The 24585-nt window shown below is 37.1% G+C and overlaps 1 protein-coding gene across 1 annotated transcript; it reads right to left on the bottom strand.

The window, feature by feature from the left end:
* Positions 1 to 814: 814 nt before the first annotated feature.
* Positions 815 to 22790, bottom strand: LOC139316754 (trefoil factor 2-like). Its single transcript, XM_070943604.1, has 4 exons — positions 22706 to 22790; positions 21687 to 21833; positions 2181 to 2327; positions 815 to 1258 (listed from the first exon to the last, which is right to left on the bottom strand). The coding sequence occupies exons 1-4, from the start codon at positions 22788 to 22790 to the stop codon at positions 1086 to 1088; spliced, it is 552 nt and encodes a 183-aa protein (XP_070799705.1). The 3' UTR covers positions 815 to 1085.
* Between the last annotated feature and the right edge of the window lie 1795 nt (positions 22791 to 24585).

The following is a 24585-nucleotide window of genomic DNA, read 5'->3' as shown; positions in this document are numbered from 1 at the left end:
TAAACACTAATCCCAATATCAGAACCAATTAAAATTGAACTAAATAAAGCAACAGAAGTCATGGAAAGAGTCTGGTTTCTTTAAGTCTGGATACTGAAAGAATTGGGACATGACAAGTTTCAGATGGTATGAAGTTCCCATGAAGACTTGCTTTTATGTTGATACTAATCTGGAAGAAAACCAGCTTTGATTTTCTTAAAAGCTAAGCATTCAGGGGTGAGTGACCTTTAAAATACATAGAATTCAAGCTAATTACAGGTAGTCCTCATTTAGTGACCACAATTGCGACCAGCAACTCAGCTATTAAACAAAATGATTGCTAAGTGAAAACATGACTATGGTTTTAATTCAGCTTTCCTTTGGTTTAGAAATTTAGAATTTAGAAGTGTCATAAATGTGACGATTAGTCACAGAGTTACTTTTTCCTCACTGTCATAACTGGAAACAGTCACTGTATGAGGCTAAATGAGGGCTACCCATATAGCTTTAAAGTATAGAGAATTGCACCTAGAATTGGAAAGATGTTCGAATGGGGTAAGCATGGTTGTATTTTCTCTGTTCTTATTTAAAAACCTCGTTCCCATATTTTGGGCCACCTATATGGCTAAGATATCCAAGGATACCTTTGTGTACATGGCTTTACAGCTATCTATCCAAGAAGTGGCAAGAGTCTATCATCAGTGTGTTATAGAAATGGCCCTATTTAATCCAACAACCAAAGCTGAAATAATGTCTTTAAATCTGTGCATTGAATACAAACCTTAATGTACTTTCAAATTGTTTATTTTGAATATTTAGTTCAGATGTACTACATTTAGTGAATTGTCTATTATTTATAATTCGGAATTGTGCAAAAATATGAAATTGCTGTTGATTTATTCCTTGATAATTCTAGTAAAGATGCTACAGTTCTTCCTTCTGAAAAAGTGAGATGAGAAGCAGAATATTCTCAAAATATCAAACAGTGAACATTTACTATAATAATACAAAGAGTATGAGCACATCTACATACTAATGTTATGTCAATTGGCCTTCATTCTGCAAGCATTTCTTTAAACAAGCCACATTTCTTTCAATGTTGTTCTTCAGAGAGAATAGTTTCCTTGTTTTTCATGTGGATGGAAACACCAGGGGACCGTTTTGGCATACTGGTAATGTTCATAGCAGCATCCTTTCGCCATGCATTCATCAGCAGAGATGCCAGGAGCTCCACACGACACTCGTTTCTTGGGTGCCATTCCACATAGCCTTGCAGGTACTTAAAACAAAATTACAGTAAAGAAGTATGATCTTGATGTCTTGGAATATTTTCTCTTGGTGATAAAGCAGTATAAGAACAATGAATGTAGAAAAACAATACAATTCATCTTAGTGGAAAGATCCCACACCTCAAACAAAGACTTATTGGTATTATTATTATGATTATCATTACACTGTTGCTTTGCATGTACACCGAGAGCTTCTGCACAGGAAAGAAATTCCTTGTGTGTCTAATCATGCTTGGACTAAATCAGTATTCTATTATTCTATTATGAATTAATTTATATATTTATTTATAATATTTCTTTGCTCCCTTTAAGACAGAAGTCTGCTATGGCAGCTTTCAGGGATAAAACCATTCTATTACAGAGTCATACTATAATACTATAATAATAGGCAAACAATGCTGATAAGATAACAATTAAAATTATTAAACTTATCAGGGCTGCTTAGCAAGCTACTACAACTATACTTCTTCCTCATGGAACTCAGCATGCTTCCAGGAAAGTCAAGACTCAGTTTGATTAGATAAGATATTTTATTGCAAATATGACTGACGTGAAGACAACAAAAATCCACTTCTGAACAGCCTAAAAAAGAAAAAGAAAAAGAAAAAGAAAAGAAACTTCTCTTCTCCCCTCCCCCCCCTCACATCTACATCTACTCCAAAGTATAATTGCTGAGTTTCTGCCATTCCTTGGTTGCAGCAAACTCTTGCAGTCCATTTATCACACTCACTTGTTGATGGCATCTGGTTTTTGTTTACAAAATTGGTCCTCTCTGGTCCCAAGTGGTTCGTTCCCCACGGTCTCGACTCCATCTCTCACACCTTCTAGCCACTCCTAAATGTATTCTCACCTCAGATTGATTTTCTCTCTTTCAGTTTGAGGTAAATGTGGCTCCCATGGTTGGATACTTGCCTGTGTCCGACAGAGGATGAAAGCACCACCGGGTATTAATGTCATATGAATTGAAGCAACATCCCTTTGCTTGGCATTCCTCAGCGGTGATGCCTGGGTAACCACATTCTAGCCTTGCACTCCCTTCCATTACACAGTGTTGAGAAGCTATTCAGAAAAACGAATCACATTACATAATAAAATCATTCTTCTTTATATTTTTCATTTAAAAATAAAATAAAATAAAATAAATCAAGGATAAGCGTAGAGTGGACAATCTTTGAAAACATTATATGAATAAATGCTTAGTGAGGAAACATAAGAAAACTTAAGCTTAAATAAACAAAACAAAACCCAAGAATTCAAGTAACAGAAGTCCTCTTCTGGATGGGCTGTAAATTCTGGTTTTTCTCCAGCATAACAAACTAAAGAGATGGCTGCTTTGGCTTTCACGATGAAGCTCTTATATACATGCAACTTCTTTGGGGGTGTCAGCATACTTTTACCAGAAATTGAAGTAATAGACTTGTGAGGTGGTTTTGCTTCTTTTTTTCCCTGTGTTTTATTATGTTAATATAAATCTTGACACCTTATTTTATTTCAGTGCAATGATATTTATATAATATGCTAACAGTATTAACATTGATTGTTCTCACTGTCAGAAAATTTCTCCTTATTTCTAGGTAGAATTTCTCCTTGATCAGTTTCCATCCATTATTCCTTGTCTGGCCTTCTGGTGCTTTGGAAAATAGCTTGACTCCCTCCTCTCTGTGGCAGCCCCTCAAATATTGGAACACTGCTATCATGTCTCCCCTGGTCCTTCTCTTTACTAGACTAGCCAGGCCCAGTTCCTGTAACGGTTCTTCATATGTTTTAGTCTCCAGTCCCCTAATCGTCTTGGCTGCTCTTCCCTGCACTTTTTTTAGAGTCTTAACATCTTTTTTATACTGCATTAAAACTGAATGCAGTATTCTAGGTGTGGTCTTACTAAGGCTTTTTAAAGTGGTATTAGTACCTCACTTGATCTTGATTGTATCCCTCTATTAATGCAACTTACTTCATTGGCGTTTTTGGCTGCCGCCACACACTACTGGCTCATATCTAACTGGTTGTCCACTAAGACTCCAAGATTCCTCTCACAGTTACTGCTATTAAGCCTGGTTTCACCAAGTCTATATGTGTACTTTTGGTTTTTCTTCCCTAAGTGTAAGACTTTACTTTTCCACAAATCTGCTTGGCAGAAATGCTCCTTCTTTGCAAAGTGTGCCAGAAAAAGAAAAATGGAAAAATTCTTGGAAAAATTCACCCTACAGTATTAGGAGAAAAGAAAAAATAATAATTAACATTCTAGGAAAACACTCTTCAAGTAAAATAAGTTTTCTTGTAAACTTTCACCAAAGTGTCATCCCAGGTATTTCCACAGTTCAGCTCCTATCATTATGAAGTTCTTTCTAATATTCAGGGGAAATTTATCCCCACCATCTATAATTTAGGCCTTTAAATTTAATTCTGTCTTTAATTCAGGAACAGCAGAGAATATAGAAAGTTATTTAACTTCCATATGACAAGCTATTTAATATTTAAAGAGTGCTATCATGCCACTCCCTAACTTCCCTTCTCCAACCTAAATCTAGTCAGCTGTTTTAACCTTTGCACAGGCATCCTTTGCCAAACGTCTTAGTATCTTTATTGTCCTGTGGAACCATGCAATTTTGTCTATATTTTTCTTGAATTGGGGCCTTCTGATTGGAAATGTTTCCACTTTCCTCCATCCTAATCAATCTTATTTAGTGAGCTGACTAGTACAGCATAAAGTGAAACTATTGTTTCTGTAGCAAGTGGTTTATGAAATTGTATCGCTACAGATTTCTATCTTGAGAATTAATACCTGTGGGAAAATCTTAATATTTCCATATCCACATATAAACTCACTGCACCTGCCCCCACCCTTTCCAAAACAAATTCATCTGACCCCGCCCTATCCCATAATTTAAAAACATATTTAAAAGCTTAATTATTTTAAAGTTCATTTGATACTACACCGCACTTCCAAAAAAGAAAACAGAATAAGTCAAAGAAACACATAAAGATTTTAATCTTACTTAAACTGTTGAGAAGCTAGAGATATCTGACTTGACTCTAGTGCCTGCAGATATGGATGCAGATAATGCAGATACTGCATTTCCTGTCTACTTAGGGCCCAAGTATTAATTTTGCATAATGCCTCTTAGTCTGTGAAATCATAGTTTAATGACTGTGAAGTTACATCATGCATTAACAGAGCCTGCAGTGCTTTATTTTTAAAAGAGCAAAGAACAAAGGGGTTGTTCATACATGACAGTTTAGGCTTTTGGCAGCAGGCTACACTTCCCAAATTATTTGTAAGATCTTCAGCTAGTTCACTGTTTTAGCACTCCCTGAGCTTTTGCTGCAATATATAGGCAATTATGGTGGATGTTTTCCATATTTGGATATGCCATTATGCTGACATCAAGGATCTGCCCTGCAATTCAGACAGTTTAACTTGATCATGTTGTTTCTAAAAGATTATTAGAAAATTTGTTAACATGTCAGGATTGTCTAATACAGTGGTCCCCAACCCCCGGTCCGCGGACCGGTGCCGGGCCGTGGAGTACCTGACACCGGGCCGCGCAGCGGCCGGGGGCCATGATCACTGCAGCGGCCGGGGGCCATGATTGCTGCAGCGGCCGGGGGACATGATCGCTGCAGCGGCCGGGGGACATGATCGCTGCAGCGGACGGGGGACATGAACGCTGCAGCGCAAAGGCTCCTGGGCCGTGCGCAAAGGCTCCAGGGAAGAGAGCCCCGCGCAGGTACGCACGTGTGGCCCAAAGCTGACGTGTACCTGCGACCCTGCAGACGTCTCCCCAGTCTCCCTGCGGCTCTACAGAAAACGCCTCGCTCAGAAGACGTCTCCCCGGTGTTCCTGCGCCTCTACAGAGCGCTGCGGCGACAGATAAGGTCCTGCAGTGATCTACCATCCCGCACAGGCCTGCTAGAAAGGGTGAGTGAACCTGCCGGGGGTATATGTGAGGGGACCGCGGGATGAAGAAGGGGGGGCGGGCGGGGGGGGGTTCGGGAGTCGATGAGAAGGACCCCGATGTTTTTTTGGGGGGGGTCCTGGTAATTGACTGAGGAGGTCCAAGTGTTTCCCAACCAATGTGTCGTCGCGAACAACGCCCCCCACCCCTGCGCGCGCTCAGCGGGCCACGGTAAAATTATCAAAGGCTGATTGGTCCGCAGCGATAAAAAGGTTGGGGACCACTGGTCTAATATATCAAGTTTAAAAATATAGCTGTCCTAGATACTGCAGTTCCATTCTTAAACCAAAATTATAATTGGCATGATATTTCCACAATGAAGAAAATTCTGTTACAAATTGTAAATCTACATGAATTATTTTCATCAGTGGAAACTGGAAGAAATTACTGTGAGAAATTAGTAAGCAAAAATGATTTCACATATAGCAAATGTAATATAAAAAATAAACTTTTTTTTTCTTGTTGACATCCCTGAAAATACCTTAAATATATTATGTGGTGAGAATCTACAACAGAATCCAGCAGACAAGAAAACAAAAGAGGCAATTAACTTACTGCGAGGGCAATTTAATATGTTAATGGCAGATCAGGCTGCAACTAACTTGCAATATGCTAAACACAATACTTTTTGCAATGCTAACAAACCAGGCAGATGGTTAGCATATCTGTTAAGGAAAAAACAAAAGTTACGGACTATAGAGAAAATAGAATATAAAGGTAAAGAGGTTTATCAGCAAAATATGATTAAAAAAGCATTTTTAGAATTTTATACGAGGTTGTATGCTAATTATAAAATTCAAAGTATAGATATAGATAGATATTTACAGAAAGAATATTTCTATAATTACAAAAGAGCAAAGGGAGGGTTTAAATCAACCAGTAACTTCTGAGGAAATTATGTTTGCAATTAAGCAGTTGAAAGTGGGTAAAGCCCCTGGGACGGATGGTTTGACAGCCACTTATTACAAATACTTGCAGTTAGAAATGGTGGGACCACTTAAGGAATTATTTACTAAAATACAATCTGGAGGAGATGTACCCCCATCCTGGAGGACAGCTTTTATTTCTCTGATTCCAAAGGAGGACCAAGACCACACCCAGCCAAAAAATTACAGACCTATATCACTTTTAAATACAGATTATAAGATTTTTGTTAAAATACTATCAAATAGGTTAATGACAGTCATGCAACAAATGATTCATAATGATCAAACTGGTTTTATAAATGGTAGACAAATGAAAAGTAATGTAAGGCAAGTTGTTAACCTATTAGAGTATTTGGGGAAGAACAACCAAGTCCATGCGGTGCTAATATTTCTTGATGCGGAGAAAGCATTCGATAGATTGAACTGGCATTTCTTATGGAAAATAATAGAAAAGATGCAGTTTGGAGAACATTTTACACAATCTATTAAGGCAATATATCAGAAACAAACAGCACAAATAATAATTAATGGTAGTTTAACAGATACTTTTAATATAGAAAAAGGAACAAGACAAGGATATCCCTTGTCTCCATTATTGTTTATTTTGACCTTGGAATTTTTGTTGAGTAAAATACGTGGGTCGGATAAAATAAAGGGAATTAAAATTAGGCAGTATGATTACAGATTACGAGCATTTGCAGACGACTTGGTTGTTACTTTAACCCAACCATTACAGTCGGTTGTAGATTTAATGGACATAATAAATCAATATGGACAAGTATCTGGATTTAAAATAAATGCAGGGAAAATGAAGATAATAACTAAAAACATGACTATAAATCAAAAAGAAGAATTAGAAAGACTAACAGGATTTGAAATAGTAAAAAAAGTTAAGTATTTAGGGGTTTATATTACGACATCAAATGTGAAATTATTTAAGCATAATTATGATCTGTTGTGGCAAAAAATACAGAGAGAGATGGAAAATTGGAAAAAATTACAATTGTCTTTGTTGGGAAAAATAGCAGCAGTAAAAATGAATGTTTTGCCTAAGTTTTTATTTCTTTTTCAAAATTATACCAATACTTAAAAAAGATGAAAATTTGAAGATATGGCAGAAGGGTATTAATAATTTTGTCTGGGCAGGAAAGAGACCGAGAATAAAGCAAAAAATAATGCAGGATATATGTGAAAGAGGAGGTCTCAAAATGCCCAATTTAAGATTGTATTATGAGGCAGCTGCCCTATCAGCAATTAGTGACTGGATGAATTGAACAGAAGAAAGAATATTGAATATTGAGGGATATGATTTGGTTTATGGTTGGCATGCTTATTTATTATATGACAAGAAAGTGGATAAGACTTTTAAAAGTCACATATTAAGGAATGCTTTACTGCGTGTCTGGAAAAAGTATCAGTATAAATTAAACGATAAGTTACCAATGTGGGCAATACCCAGATACACGATAGAGAATATAAGTGTAGAGCAAATGCAAGATGTGACTACTTATAAAGAGCTTCTTAATAAGGAAAGAGGCATACTACAACTAAAATCTTTGAATCAATTAAGAGGAGAAAGGATAATTCAAACATGGTTTCAGTATGGACAGCTGTAAGCTAGATGGAGAGAAGATCAGAAAACTGGTATCTTGCAAAATGAGGAGAACTTGGTAAAACAAATTAGAGACCAAAGTCAAATGCATATAAAAAGGTTGTCTAATGCATTGGTAGAAATAGATTCAGAAACGGAGCTAGTTAAGGACTGTATGATAAAATGGGCACAAAATATTGAAGAACCAATAATGATGGAAACGTGGGAAAAAATATGGGTTAGAAATGTAAAGTTTACGCAAGCCCAAAATTTAAGAGAGAACTTTTATAAAATGTTTTATAGATGGCATCTAGATCCTAAAAAGCTATCCTGTATGTATCCAAGTTTGCAACCTAAGTATTGGAGATGCGAATGTGATGATGCCACATATTATCATATATGGTGGACATGTAAAAAAATTAAGGCATTTTGGATAAAAATATGGTGGATTATTCAAAATATTCTCAAGAAGAAGATAAAATTTACTTCACAATTCTTTTTGTTGGGTATAATTACAGATTGTACGGTTATAGAGACCAAATTGATTTTAAATTTAATAACAGCAGCCAGACTTTTGGTGGCGCAGTATTGGAAGAAGGAAGACTTACCTACTATTGAAGAATGGACATTAAAAATAGTGAATTTAGCAGAGATGGCAAAAATTTCAGCATACTTGAAGGACCATTCAAATGAAAGATATTTATCGGAATGGAGAAGATGGATTGACTATATTCAAAACAAATATCGGACTAAAAAGTTTCAAATAGCTTATGAATGAAAAAAAAACAGAATTATTTTTTCTTTTTGAATTATGTTTTGTTAGTTGAAAGGGGAGTTAAAGAGCAAGAGGGTGTGTGGAGTCTATAGAAAGTTAGCATATCTTAGTTTATGTTTGTTAAATGCTATACCCTGTATTTGTTCTGGGAAGTCCAGGGTGGGGGGTGGGGGAGGAGGGTTGGGGGGAGAGGGCGAAGGAGGGATGGGGGGTAGGGGGGAGGAGGGATGGGGGGGAGGAGGAACGGGAAAAATTGTTGTAATATTTGATAAAACTTTTTAATAAAAAAAAGAAATCTACAACAGACAAGCATTATTAGGAAGTCACATACAGCTATTACAACTGAGGTTGTTCAGGACCTCCCTTGCTTTTCAGTTAGAGTAGTGGGCAAGTCTGTTTCACACATTTTGGGAGTGCATTGCAGGAGGGAAGGATTCAGGATTGCTCCCTACGGCTTTTACAATATGTTTAAATCTGAAGACAAAAGACACTCATGGTATTGCGACAGACAAGCAGGAATCTTGTCCCTCTCCCACCTCAATAAAATTTATTAATTGCATATATATTTGCATATATCTGAGTTTGGCTTAGAACCCAACTAAATATGTGGGGAACCCCCTGGATGAGTTCATACCAGTAGTGGGTTTCAAATCCCGTCGCTACCAGTTTGCTTGTGGACGTGAGCTCGTGTGCGCGCGTAACACATGTGCAGAAGCTTCTGCACATATGCAGAGATGTCCGGGCAGGTGGGCGGAGCCTCCCGCCACTGCTACTGGTTCGCTCAATCCAGGGCAAACTGCTAGCAGTCCACCACTGGTTCATACAACACACTAAACTACAAATTAGCAAATCACAATTTAGGTTAATGCATCATGAAATTCCAGTCTGTGCAGCTAGTTTATGATTCACTGTGTTATACGAATCCAGAAAATTGAATCAATGGGGTAAATTATTATTCTAATAAACAAGCTTAAGCATGTCATGCAAATATAGCCATTTGGTTTATTGCATTTTTACGTGAAACTTGCTATTTTCAGAAATATCAGAACAATGATGTATAGAGATCATGAAACTTTTCAGTTAATGTGCATGTTCTCAGTTTCACGCTATACATATCCTGCTTTTCTTTCAGGAAGTATATTCTACTGAGCTCCATGCCTAAGTATGCTGAAATTTTGCTAAACCCCTACTCCAAAAACAGCCCAACAAAATTTCTTATTTGTAGTTTTAAAACCAATAATGGATTATTATTATTATTATTATCTGAGGCATTTTTAATGGTGAGAGAGGAATTACGGTATCACCTGTATGCAGCGGTGGGATTCAATTTTCTTAACAACCAGTTCTGTGGGCGTGGCTTAGTTGGGGGTGTGGCTTGGTGGTCATGTGACTGGGTGGGCGTGGCTAGCTGGTCATGTGACTGGGTGGGCGTGGCTAGCTGGTCATGTGCCCGGGTGGGCGTGGCTATCTGCATAGGGACTACTCAGAGGGCTGAAAAAAGTGATTTCTGACAGGTCCTCGCACTTTTGACTGGTCATCATTTATGCCCATTGTAGCATTCTTAACAACCATGTCACTCATTTCACAACTGCTTCTCTTCACCATGGTGACAAGATAGGGCAAAAACGTAAAATGTGAGGACAGTCGTAAGTTCGAGGACTGGTCAAAAGTGCGAGGACCAGTCAGAAATAACTTTTTCAGCCCTCTGAGTAGTCCATATGCATAAAAGGATACAGCAATAGAGTAAGGTGACCAGACGTCCCGCTTTTGGCGGGACAGTCCCGCTTTTGAGCAATTTGTCCCGTGTCCCGCGGCGTTTTAAAAAAGTCACGATTTTTCATTCTGCCTCCTGAGTCCCGGCTGCCTCCTGAGTCCCCGCTGATGGCTAGAGGGAAAAAACCTGTTTAAACTCTTGCCGCGGGGCTTCAAAGGGCCGCCCTACGTTGATTAGCTCGGCTTCCCCCTCTCAGCTGATTTGCGCAGGGCTCTGCTCTTGCTAAATTGCTCAGCAGTTTTTTTTTTTCTCTTTGTGCAAACCAAGCTCAAAACGAAACTGAAAGTAAAACAGGCTGTTGGCTTTGCTGTTTGCTTGCAACGTTGGAAAATTAGGCAGCAGATTTATTTTCCTTTTCCTCACCAAAAAAGGTAGGTGCAAACAATGGGAAATTATTTAGGGCAAAAGAGGAGAGTTCAAGATTTTAAAACACAAAAGAAAAAAAAGCTCTTTTTAACTAGGGAATTGTAATAATTGAGATACTATTAATTGTATACTGTGTTGAAAGCAGAAATGGTTAAGTTGTGGTTTGGAGGAATATATGGGGGAAATTATTTGGTTTATTATTATTGGTAAATATAATTAATTGATTTGTAAGAAATTGGATTGCATGGAAATAATTGGAATATTCATGTTCATATTGATTAATATACAAAAAAGATAGTTATATAACTAATTGATTTATATTAAAATGTTGAATTTGTATTAAACAACTCATATTACATAATTAACGAATGTGAGGATGGATATAAAAATAGATGACAATGGGAAGGGGTATAATATAGAATAGAAGGGAAAAATTGAATTTGATTAAGATTAGAGATGAGAATGAAGGGTAATATTGTTTCTTTAAAAAAATAGATGAGGAATAAATATGGCAAAAAGGAAATATAGAAATTGTAAATTAAATTGAAATTACTAAACACTGTTTAAATTTGTGAACCAGCCAAATATTCTGTTCAAAGAAAATACATTGTATGTTTGTATGTGTGTTTCTAATTATTGCTATTTATTCATATTTGTTCTCTTTTATTCTTTAAAGTTTAACAACTCATTCTTTATCTTAATATCTTTATATTTGTTTGGGGTTGGCTTTCTTCCCTTTCATCTTTTTTATTGTACAGCAATCTTTCTCCTCAAACCTACCACCTCTCTTTTCTTTCCTTCTTACTTTCTCTTCCCCACACCCTCTTCTTCTCCTCCCTATTTCCTCTTCCTTTCTCCTTCTCCTCCTCTCTTCCTCCCTCTTACCGTCACTCCTACTCTAATTTCCCTTCCCTTCCTTCATCCCTCTCTATTACTGTATCCTTTTATGCATATGGACTACTCAGAGGGCTGAAAAAGTTATTTTTGACTGGTCCTCACACTTTTGACCAGTCCTCGAACTTACGACTGTCCTCACATTTTACGTTTTTGCCCTATCTTGTCACCATGGTGAAGAGAAGCAGTTGTGAAATGAGTGACATGGTTGTTAAGAATGCTGCACAGGCATAAATGTGAGGATGGTCATAAGTGTGAGGACCAGTCAAAAGGGCGAGGACCTGCCTGTCAGAAATTACTTTTTTCAGCCCTCTGGTTAGTCCTTTTGTGCATATGGACTACTCGGAGGGCTGAAAAAGTTATTTCTGACTGGTCCTCGCACTTTTGACCAGTCCTCGAACTTACGACTGTCCTCACATTTTACGTTTTTGCCCTATCTTGTCACCATGGTGAAGAGAAGCAGTTGTGAAATGAGTGACATGGTTGTTAAGAATGCTGCACGGGCATAAATGTGAGGATGGTCATAAGTGTGAGGACCAGTCAAAAGTGTGAGGACCTGTCAGAAATGACTTTTCAGCCCTCTGAGTAGTCTCTATACACATAGCCATGGCCACCCGGTCACATGACCAGATAGCCACGCCCACCCAGTCACATGGCCTCCAAGCCACGCCCACACAATAAGCCATGCCCACAATAGTGTCCTTCTTACCAATGTTAAAATCTGTTCACCTTACCCTATACACATAGCCATGGCCACCCGGTCACATGACCAGCTAGCCATGCCCACCCAGTCACATGACCAGCTAGCCTCGCCCACAAAATAAGCCACGCCCACAATGTCCCTCTTTACCAATGTTAAAATCCGGTCACCTTACAATAGAGAGGGATGAAGGAAGGGTAGGGAAATTAGAGTAGGAGTGAGGGTAAGAGAGGGAGGAAGAGAGGAGGAGAAGAAGAAAGGAAGAGGAAGTAGGGAGGAGAAGAAAAGGGGGAGGAAGAGAAAGTAAGAAGGAAAGAAAAGAGAGAGGTGATAGGTTTGAGGAGAAAGATTGCTGTACAATAAAAAGATGAAAGGGAAGAAAGCCAACCCCAAACAAATATAAAGATATTAAGATAAAGAATGAATTGTTAAACTTTGAAGAATAAAAGACAACAAATATGAATAAATAGCAATAATTAGAAACACACATACAAACATACAATGTACTTTCTTTGAACAGAGTATTTGGCCGGTTCACAAATTTAAACAGTGTTTAGTCATTTCAATTAAATTTACAATTTCTATATTTCCTTTTTGCCATATTTATTCCTCATCTATTTTTGTAAAAAACCAATATTACCTTTCATCCTCATCTCTAATCTTAATCAAATTCAATTTTTCCCTTCTATTCTATATTATACCCCTTCCCATTGTCATATATTTTTATATCCATCCTCACATTGGTTAATTATGTAATATTACAGTTGTTTAATATAAATTCAACATTTTAATATAAATCAATTAGTTATTTAACTACCTTTTTTGTATATTAATAAATATGAACATGAATATTCCAATTATTTCCATGCAATCCAATTTCTTACAAATCAATTAATTATATTTACCAATAATAATTAATAAATAATTAATAATAAAACCAAATAATTTCCCCCATATATTCCTCCAAACCACAACTTAACCATTTCTGCTTTCAACACAATATACAATTAATAGTATCTCAATTATTACAATTCCCTAATTAAATAGAGCTTTTTTTCTTTTGTGTTTTAAAATCTTGAACTCCTCTTTTGCCCTAAATTTCCCATTGTTTGCACCTACCTTTTATGGTGAGGAAAAAGAAATCTGCTGCCTTTTTTTCCAATGTTGCAGCAAACAGCAAAGCCAACAGCCTGTTTTACTTTCAGTTTCGTTTTTCAGCATAGCTAGGGGAAAAAAAATCTGCTCCAGTGAGCAGCAAAGCCCTGAGCAAAACAGCTGAGAGCAAATCAGCTGAGAGTTGGAGCCGATTTAATCAAGGGCTAATTAGCCTATGCTGAAGCTCCGCGGACCAATAAAATTACAAAAAAACACCGAACCGTTTGTTAAATTGCTGGCTCACCCACCCCGCGCCCACCACTATTTATTGGCAATAAATAGTGGTGCGGATGGGCAGGGCAAGGGGCGGGGCAAGCCAGCAATTTAACAAATGGTTCGGCTGAACCCCTTGGAACTGGCAGAATCCCACCACTGCCTGTATGTGAGTATCAATGTGACAGTATTTTTGACATCTTTTGTTTTTAAATTATACCTTCTGTGCAATGTAGATTCCTAGTTGTGGTGAGTTGTTGCCCTAAAAACCTACTTACTTATTTAAGACATATATGCATATGTGTGGTTTTCCTTTCCTTTCTTTTCTTTCTTTTTTTTAAGAAAAGCAAAAGTCAATGCAAGTAATTTCAAAACCTCAGCGTGCTAGAGTGCATTTACTGTATAATAACAGTTCTTCTGTCTTGGTTGTGTAATGCACACTGCATTACTTTGAATTCCTCTTGGTTTTGCTATTCTAGAGACTGCTGCTGCTTGCACGCTGTGATACATTTGCACTGTTGTAGATACATGTAAACATTGTCTTTTTTCCAGGTGGCTTGTTTATCTTTTATAGTTCTGGATGATAATAACTAACTGAACTATGAGTACTTTGATTCATGTATTAGAAGATTTAGGATGTTGGGCATTCTAATTCTGTATTTTGCATAAACTAACAAAATGCTTTGTATATTTCTGACTGTATAGTTGATTTCCTGTAGAATATTTGTATGTGCATTATTTTCCAGGTTAGAGCTCATTTTCTGAAAATGGGGAACCCTTATGATAAGGTGACCAGACGTCCCGCTTTTGGCGGGACAGTCCCAATTTTTAGCAATTTGTCCCGTGTCCCGCGGCGTTTCAAAAAAGTCCCGATTTTTCATTCTGCCTCTTGAGCCCCAGCTGATGGCTAGAAGAAAAAAAAACTGTTTAAACTCTTGCCCGGGGCTTCAAAGGGCCGCCCTACAGGCAATCAGTGTAAAGAGTTCCTGAAGCAGTTTTTTTCCCCCCCAGCTAAGCTGCAAAACCGAAACCGAAACCAGGATCTTTGGTGCAACGTGACAAAATGAGGCAGAGAGAGATTTATTTTTATTTTTATTTTTCCTCCCCAAAAAAGGTAGGTGAAAAACTGCAAACAATGGGAAATTTAGGAGGAGAGTTCAAGATTTTAAAACACACACAAAAAAAAGCTGTATTTAACTAGGGAATTGTAATAATTGAGATACTATTAATTGTATATTGTTGAAAGCAGAAATGGTTAAGTTGTGGTTCAGAGGAATATATGGGGGAAATTATTTGGTTTATTATTATTGGTAAATATAATTAATTGATTTGTAAGAAATTGGATTGCATGGAAATAATTGGAATATTCATGTTCATATTGATTAATATACAAAAAAGATAGTTTTATAACTAATTGATTTATATTAAAATGTTGAATTTGTATTAAACAACTGTATTACATAATTACATAATTAAACAATGTGAGGATGGATATAAAAATAGATGACAATGGGAAGGGGTATAATATAGAATAGAAGGGAAAAATTGAATTTGATTAAGATTAGAGATGAGGATGAAGGGTAATATTGGTTTTTTTAAAAAAATAGATGAGGAATAAATATGGCAAAAAGGAAATATAGAAATTGTAAATTTAATTGAAGTGACTAAACACTGTTTAAATTTGTGAACCGGCCAAATATTCTGTTCAAAGAAAATACATTGTATGTTTGTATGTGTGTTTCTAATTATTGCTATTTATTCATATTTGTTCTCTTTTATTCTTTAAAGTTTAACAACTCATTCTTTATCTTAATATCTTTATATTTGTTTGGGGTTGGCTTTCTTCCCTTTCATCTTTTTTATTGTACAGCAATCTTTCTCCTCAAACCTACCACCTCTCTTTTCTTTCCTTCTTACTTTCTCTTCCCCCCCCTCTTCTTCTCCTCCCAACTTCCTCTTCCTTTCTCCTTCTCCTCCTCTCTTCCTCCCCCTCTTACCCTCACTCCTACTCTAATTTCCCTTCCCTTCCTTCATCCCTCTCTATTGCTGTATCCTTTTATGCATATGGACTACTCAGAGGGCTGAAAAAGTTATTTTTGACTGGTCCTCGCACTTTTGACCAGTCCTTGAACTTACGACTGTCTTCACATTTTACGTTTTTTGCCCTATCTTATCACCATGGTGAAGAGAAGCAGTTGTGAAATGAGTGACATGGTTGTTAAGGATGCTGCATGGGGATAAATGTGAGGATGGTCATAAGTGTGAGGACCAGTCAAAAGTGCGAGGACCTGTCAGAAATGACTTTTTTCAGCCCTCTGGTTAGTCCTTTTGTGCATATGGACTACTCAGAGGGCTGAAAAAGTTATTTTTGATTGGTCCTCGCACTTTTGTCCAGTCCTCAAACTTACAACTGTCCTCACATTTTACATTTTTTGCCCAGTCTTATCACCATGGTGAAGAGAAGCAGTTGTGAAATGAGTGACATGGTTGTTAAGAATGCTGCATGGGCATAAATGTGAGGATGGTCATAAGTGAGGACCAGTCAAAAGTGCGAGGACCTGTCAGAAATGACTTTTTTCAGCCCTCTGAGTAGTCCCTATACACATAGCCATGGCCACCCGGTCACATGACCAGCTAGCCATGCCCACCCAGTCACATGGCCTCCAAGCCACGCCCACACAATAAGCCACGCCCACAATGGTGTCCTCCTTACCAATGTTAAAATCTGTTCACCTTACCCTATACACATAGCCATGGCCACCCGGTCACATGACCAGCTAGCCACGCCCACCCAGTCACATGACCAGCTAGCCACGCCCACAAAATAAGCCACGCCCACAATGTCCCTCTTTACCAATGTTAAAATCTGGTCACCTTACCTTATGATAATGTAACAAAGGAATAATTAAATAAAAGCATTGATATTTTCAAACTGCTGTCTTTGTCCTGTTTCAGTGAGACTTCAGTTTTCAGCTTTTGAAGCTTTCTTTATCCCAGTATTAAATACGGATCCCTTTTAGAATTTTCTTTTATCTCTGCTTTGTCTTTTCCTTTGTTTCCTGTTTTTGCCTCTTATTTCTTCCTTTTTTTCTTATTTCTTCCTTCCTTTAGAATTCATGAGGCATATAAACTAATGAAAACAAAATGTGAGTTCTAAACCATCCAATAAATGTAAGTTGGCCAGTAGGCAAAAAGAAGTTTTCTCTTTATGATGTTTTTTAGAATATAGCCAAGTTTGTACACTAGAGGGTGCTGCATTCTTCAATAAACAATGAAATTAAGTCTCGCTCAAATTAAATTTCCCTCATAAAGTTTCTCTGTAGTGTATTCTGTATTTTCAGGGGAGAAAGAGATTAGAACTTTTAAAAAAAATGTGTACATTTTTATTTAGGTTACACTCTATTTAGTAAAACTTCAAGGGGAGCTTTTTAAATGAAAATGTTGTAGCTAAAGTGATTGGCAATAAAACATTGGGAATATGCAACAGGCTTCTGTTACAAAAGCCTCAAAAAAGTTTTCTTAGATCCTCCTCGTGTTACTGATATGGCAGTGGGTAGAACTTGGGTAATGCTAACCCTTGGGTAGAGTACATACATACATACATACATACATACGCAAAATCATATATTTTCAGCCCTCTCTAAGCAATTTACAGAGTCAGCATATTGCTCCCAACAATCTGGGTCCTCAAATTACCATCCTCAGAAGGATGGAAGGCTGAGTCAACCTTGAGCGGGTTAGGATTGAACTCCTGGAGTCAGCAGTGAGTTAGCCTGCAGAACTGCATTCAAACTCAAATACTTTGGCCACCTAATGTGTTAGGTGTTTTGTGCCAGCCATGGCAGTTTCTTAAAAGGCCACCAGATGGGAGCAAAGAGGGACTTTTTATCCCACTGGTGGGTCAAGGGGCTCCGGCCCCTGCAGCCCCATTGGGGAGAGTTAATGGCTCTGCGGCCCCCTCACACATTGGTAAGGGAGGGGTCAGGGACCCCTATAAGAACCCCTGCACAGGGGCTGCTCTTCCCTGCCCTTGTTCTAACTTCCTACAGGACTGAACCATGGTCTCAATGCAGCCATGGATGCCTCCATGCCAGGGAACTCATTTTACTCTACTTTTACTTCTAAATAAAGACTTAATTTGATTACATCCTTATGTGCTGACTTTTCTTGGAAGTGCCCTCAACGAACCATCAATCTTCATGAGATCCCTCACATAATGAGAAGGAAGGAGTCACTAGAGAAGAACCTAATGCTGGGAAAGATTGAAGGCAAAAGAAGGGGACAACAGAGAATGAGGTGGCTGGATGGAGTCACTGAAGCAGTAGGCGTGAGCTTAAATGGACTCCAGAGGATGGTAGAGGACAGGAAGGCCTGGAGGAACATTGTCCATCAGTTGTGATGGGTCGGACACGACTTTGCAACTAACAATAACTGCATTCAAACCACTGGGTCCTGTATCTGTATCTGTATCTGTATCTGTATCTGTATCTGTATCTGTATCTGTATCTGTATCTGTATCTGTATATCTGTATCTGTATCTGTATCTGTATCTGTATCTGTATCTGTATCTGTATCTGTATCTGTATATCTGTATCTGCATCTGCATCTGCATCTGAATCTGAATCTGCATATGCATCTGCATCTGCATATGCATATGCATATGCATATGCATCTGCATATGCATATGTATATGTATATGTATATGTATATGTATATGTATATGTATATGTATATGTATATGTATATGTATATGTATATGTATATGTATGGGGTTAGCACATGAACAACCTTGTCTAGATTTGGAATCTAACCAGGGGTGAACTTAAATAATAACTTTGGTGTAAGAGCTCTAGGGGTTACCAGTACCATAGGCCCTTTTTCTTAACCATATTATACTGTGCCAACTTTTTAAGGCTATTGACTAGCGATTCCTACCTCTTCATAAAACTATAATTACTAGGATTTCAGAGAGAAAATAATAGTTCATGTTAATTCCATTAGTCTTATTCACTGTATTCCCCAAACTTGACAAATTCCAGATGTGTGAAATTCATTTCCCCAAATTTGCAACAATGTTTATACTAGCTGGGGAATTCTGGGAATTGAAATCCATATAACTAAAAGTTGCCAAGATTTCTTGACATGATTGCTGCCAGACTAATGGGTTGCTCTAACTATTTCTGGAAAAGGAAAGAGGTTGGAAAAGAATGTCTTCCTATAACTTCTTCAACATGCTACTCTGCCAAAGCTCAGAGTTTGGGCCAACAGAGTGTAATGCCCACCAAATAATGCACTAGGCTTGAAGAACAAATATAATTAATTTAGAATATTTGTAGTTAATACAACATTGCTATGTTAACTATGGACTCTGATTTGAAGTATTAATATACATTTATTTTTGGGAAAACCAAAAGGATTTGTAGAACAAAACAGTACAAAGTAATATGAAAAATGACATAGATTTAAAAGTTATGAAAGTTCAAGATTTGTATTTGACAGAGCAATAGACTGGAAAAATCACATTTGTGTTTAAATAGTCTATTTAATTTTTAAGATAAGGCTGACATGTTTTCAAAGACCAATATTTATTTTAACAGAAGAGAGCATATGTAAGTCTACAGATTCAAGATTCAAAAATAATTTTCTTTTAATTCCTCAGGAGCTCTAGAAGGAGGAGACAGATTCTGGGATCCCATTTATTTTAGATGGAGCATCCTGGAAACAAAATACAATTAAAAACAATTAGTACTTTCATCAAATTGCAGTGCCAAATATTCCCATTATAGTATAGGCCTATTGACCTCAACTAGATATCTGAAATGAGGAAAGTAGGTTTCTATTTATTTGTTTATTTATTTATATTTCATGTTTCTAGACCTCCCATCCAAGGAGTTTAATGATGAAGTAAAATATTTACTAAACTACTAAATACTAAACTACTCCTAAAGATGGGGAAAACAGTTAAGAGAAATACTAATATGCAAATCATCACAGAAAGGTTGTAGGTAGTATGCTGTCTATTGCAAAGAATGAATGTTTGTCAAAACAAGCACAAATAGCTATGTATAAAACCCGGCCAAAGCAGGGGCATCCTCAAAGGGGGTCAAAAACATCAAAATGGTGGCGGTAAGTGGGCTTTACATTTTTTTAATGTACATTGCATGGGGCAAAAAAAAAAGGAATAAAAGAATGAAGAGGTACTAAGTGAAGGTAAACAAATACAGAACTGAGTGACGCTACAAAATAAATACTTTGAGATAGTTTGGTCATATAAAGAAAAGTTAATTGCCATAGAGATATTTAAAGGAATATTGAATAAGTTTGAAATACAGGGGAAGACCAAGAGAGTCGTGATTAAGTGGAGCTGAAATTCTGAAAACGGTAAAAGTTTGAAAAACAAATGGCAATGTATAAAATAGTTCATGATTGTGACAGAAACAAAGATGGTTTGTATAGTAGATGGTGTTGGTGAAAAGTACTTTTGCTATCTTTTTTTCTACCCTCCTTTTTAAAAATTCTCCTGTCTGAAATTTCTTTGGCTTCTTATTTCTTCATCCTTTTCTGTACACTGTATGATGCTATCTATCTCCAAAGTAAATGAGCTGGCAGATGTGTTTTGTTGTTGCTGCCTCTGCTGCTGCTGATATTGTTGTTGCTATAAAAGGATAGAACTGAAATCTGTAGCTCTTTCTATAAAGTGTGTGGGGGTGAGTTGATGCAGAATAAGTCCTTGGTTCAACATCATTCATGTTAATTTATATTACTTCATAACTATGTCAAATGACACATTTAGATCAGTGGTGAAATCCTTTTTTTCCCCCTACCGGTTCTGTGGGTTTGGCTTGGTGGGCGTGGCAGGGGAAGGATACTGCAAAATCCCCACTCCTGGGGGAAGGATACTGCAAAATCTTTATTCCCACCCCACTCTGGGGCCAGAGGTGGTATTTGCTGGTTCTCCGAACTACTCAAAATTTCTGCTACCGGTTCTCCAGAACCTGTCAGAACCTGCTGGATTTCACCCCTGATTTAGATGAAAATTAGTTAGGCCAATTCAAATTGAATGGGTATTTGGCTTGGGACCAGGTTATCTGAGGGACCGTTTCTTGCCAGTCACATCTATCTGATCCATCAGAACAGGGAGGAAGGGAATGTTACGGGTCCCATCCTCAAGGGAGATATACCTGGTGGGACCCAGAAGAAGGGCCTTCTCCGTGGTGGCTCCCTCTCATTCTCCCAGAGTTTAGAATGGCCCCCACTCTAATACTCCTCTGGAAGGCATTGAAGACCTGGTTCTGCCAGCAACCTTGGGAAACCCAGAGTGGGATGGAGCCCATTAAATGGCTTGTGTGATCTGCTGTCACTGGGGTGGGGAGTGGGGGGTGATTTTATTATTATACTATATTCATTTATTTGATTCTTTTTATTAGTTTTATTGTTTTAAATGTGGTTTTATATTCTGTAAGCTGCCTTGAGTTGCCATGGGCAATATAAATTCAATAAATAAATAAATAAATAAAATAAAAAATAAAACAGGCACTCCTTTTCCCCAACAGTCCATTAAATCATGGGTTGATTCCATGTCATTTACTACTTTACTGTTATTGCAAGATTATAATGTTTTCTAATTATGGTTTTTTGGCTTTGAGGGGTAATAGTAGATGTCTATGACAACTCACCCCAGACAACTTGCCATGGCTAACCTGCCATGGGGCAACTTGCCACAGGAAAAGAGTTACACTAATATCAAAGAAATGGTGGAATAGAATCATTAAAGAAAGAATGAAAAAGGAGGGACAAAAATGAAATGTGAATGGCAAAAATTAAAATAAATTTTAAATTATTTTAAATAATTTTAAATAATTAAATTGAATTGTTGAATTGTCTTGTGGTGAGTTGTCCTATGGTGAGTTGGCTATGGTAAATTGGCCGTGGCAAGTTGACTGCAACATGTTATCCCATTCCAGATGGTAGGTATCTTAGTGTTGGTATACGAGTTGCATTTATATTGATTATGACAATCACTTTGTAAAGACTTTTCCTTAACCAGTAGCATCAATCACTGAATCAGTACCTGGATTATGTCGTGGAAAGAAACACCATATGACTCCAACAACACTTGAATCAAAACAGCATCCTCTATTGTAGCATTCCTTGGCACTGATGTAGGGGTATCCACAATTCACTCTGGCATTTGGTTGCACTTGGCATTGTTCTGGAACTGTTAAATACAGTCTAAATTAATCCAGCAGATTAATGTATTTATTATTTATTTATTTATTTATTTATTTATTTATTTATTTATTTGTTAGTTAGTTAGACTTATATACCGCTTCATAGTGCTTTACAGCCCTCTCTAAGCGGTTTACAGAGAGTTAGCATATTGCATATTGCAAATTGCCCCCAACAATCTGGGTCCTCATTTTACCCACCTCGGAAGGATGGAAGGCTGAGTCAACCTTGAGCCGGTGAGATTTGATCTGCTGAACTGCTGAACTAGCAGTCAGCTGAAGTAGCCTGCAGTAGTACTGCATTCTAACCACTGTACCACCTCAGAAAGGTAAAGCCATTAGGGTATTTGATTTGTAAAAAAGATTCTATGCTCAAGTCTGAATGCTAAATATTCTTAAAAACAGGTAAGGAATATAAATCCTTCCATTCCCCACTATCCTGTCAAAGCTGAAGAAGCTTCTTGGATGAGAAGCAAAACGTCTTCAAAACAAAAAAAACGAGAACATCCAGTTGCCTCCTGAAAAAGCACCTTTGGATTAAAAACAGATTGATCAAATCTAAAATTGTCCTTAGATATGTTGATGCTTTAGACAGGACAGCAAATGCCACCCCTTCCCTCAGATTCAAGGTACTATAAATCAAGAAGTTTGGCCACCTGAGGACAAACATCTGTAAAAATATTGTAACAAAGATTATGTACTAGGAATCCCAGGAAGATTCTGTCTCCCCTTCACATGTTATCAAATGCTGACAAAATTAATATTGATGGCAAAAGGCTGCTGCAGAAAGTGTAGAATGGGCAGCCGTTATATAAACTGAATCAATAATTCCCCGTAAACATTTTTAAAAAGTTCCACTCACGTAATTTCAGGAAAAACCCATCAGCCAGGCTGCTGAATCCTAAGAAAAGGACCAACACCACTAAACAGAACTTCTTCTGTTCCATGGCAGCTTGCTTTCCTCTGTCAGGAAGTTTTAGTGTTCTGCAAGAAATTAACTATGCAAGGTCTAGGCAAAAGATTTGCTGAAAATAATTTTTATACTAGCCTGTTTGTTCAATCTTTTTAGGTAATGTTTGTCTTTGGAGGGCTTTTTATGTCCTCATAACTCCACCTTTGTTTTGATACAAAGATTTCTATGTATACCCAGAGATAGTATCAAAATGTGGTAACGATGGATTTACTATTAGTAGGAAGATTATGTAGCAAGAGATATCAGCCTCTCTTCTGGTGGCAAATGCCTTTGATCTTTTCAATGTCTTTAATACTTTAATAAGTATTTAATAAGGCTATTTCATTCATTCAGATCTCGGATGTCTTCTGCTTGTGTTCCCTTTATTTTTTTGAGCAGTATATATTTAAGATGGTGTAATAAGTGGCAAATATATTTGGGATGTTTAGTACAAACAAAATGGCAGTTGATGATTCATTATGATTAATCAATTGGCCAAAGGTGGAGCTGAAATTATTGCAAAGTTCTTCCTGGTCATTATTTGAAGGGAACATTTTCTTGGTATCCAGAGCTATAGGCTGAACTATGAAATAATAATTTAAAAAATTTCCAGAAGAAAGCAGTAGTGAATCACTTCTGTCATACTTCCAAGAAAATTGCATCAATCCAGACACCACGCATCTAGTAGAGACACCTCTACTAGAAAGGCTCTTGTTTTTATATATATATATATATATATATTTAAAAACTTTACTTCTGATTTAGTCATGCTAAATAAAAAAACCAAATCCTAAATGAACGAATATTGGTGAATCTTTTGTGTCTGTTTCAGGTTACAACAATATTTTTGAGATATAGCAAACTTCCAGCTTCTAAAACCAAATCAAATTCAGCAAGACCAGATGTTATATCCAATAGTGGTCATTCAGGAAGAGCCCGAAATTCTGTCTTTCATTTCCCAGAATAATTTCTGTGATATTTTAATATTTGTTTCAAAATATCTTCTTTAGTATTTGAATTGTGTCTTTATTCTAATCAATTTAATTTGAATCATTGATTTAATTTGATTATAGGCTATCTGTACAAGTCTACACCACCACCAAATTTTCTGATCTAAATTACATTATTTAAGATAGTGAGCCAATTGTGAAAGTCCATTTGATTTAGATTTCATTCAATCTTCTTCAAATCTGAACTCAATTTTTGCACAATATTATTTACTAGTACTTCAATCACAACTGATCTTTTCTTCATCTTTTGGTAAGGTGAATGTGAGTAAATTTCTGAATCAGAAATTGTTTTGATTTAAGTTAGTTCTTCAATTTATAGTTGTACTGATTACAAAGACCTTGAGGCCTGAAAAAAATCAAAGGCCCTTGAAAAAGTACTCCTGTCATGGCAGGATTTGGACTAGAAGACCTCCAAGGTCTCTTCCAGGCCTATGATTCTATGACTCAGATACATGAAACGTATATAGCTAGTTCCTGCTAGCTGCATGTTTAAAACAACATATAGGATGATGCCTAAATGGCAGTTAAGAACCAAGAGTAGAACAAGCATTAGGAATATCAACAAGAGAGAAATGCAACCAATTATAGCAAAGCTTAACTGTGAAGATAGGAAACAGAAACTACAAGGTAACTTTTTACTTGTTGTGAGAAATGACCATGTCCCAATCATATGGAAAATACTGTTGGTGAGTTTAGAATATATTCTATTGTCCCAGAATCTGGGAATTTCCAGCTGATCCAAAATGTAACAGAAGAAAAAGTATAACTAATTTAACAATG

The sequence above is a fragment of the Pituophis catenifer genome, unplaced genomic scaffold (genome assembly GCF_029215685.1).
Source record: "Pituophis catenifer annectens isolate HBS135680 unplaced genomic scaffold, rPitCat1.0.hap2 SCAF_4, whole genome shotgun sequence".
NCBI lineage: Eukaryota > Metazoa > Chordata > Lepidosauria > Squamata > Colubridae > Pituophis > Pituophis catenifer.
Note: the sequence above shows the minus strand (reverse complement) of the source record. Positions and strands in the feature narration are given on the sequence as shown.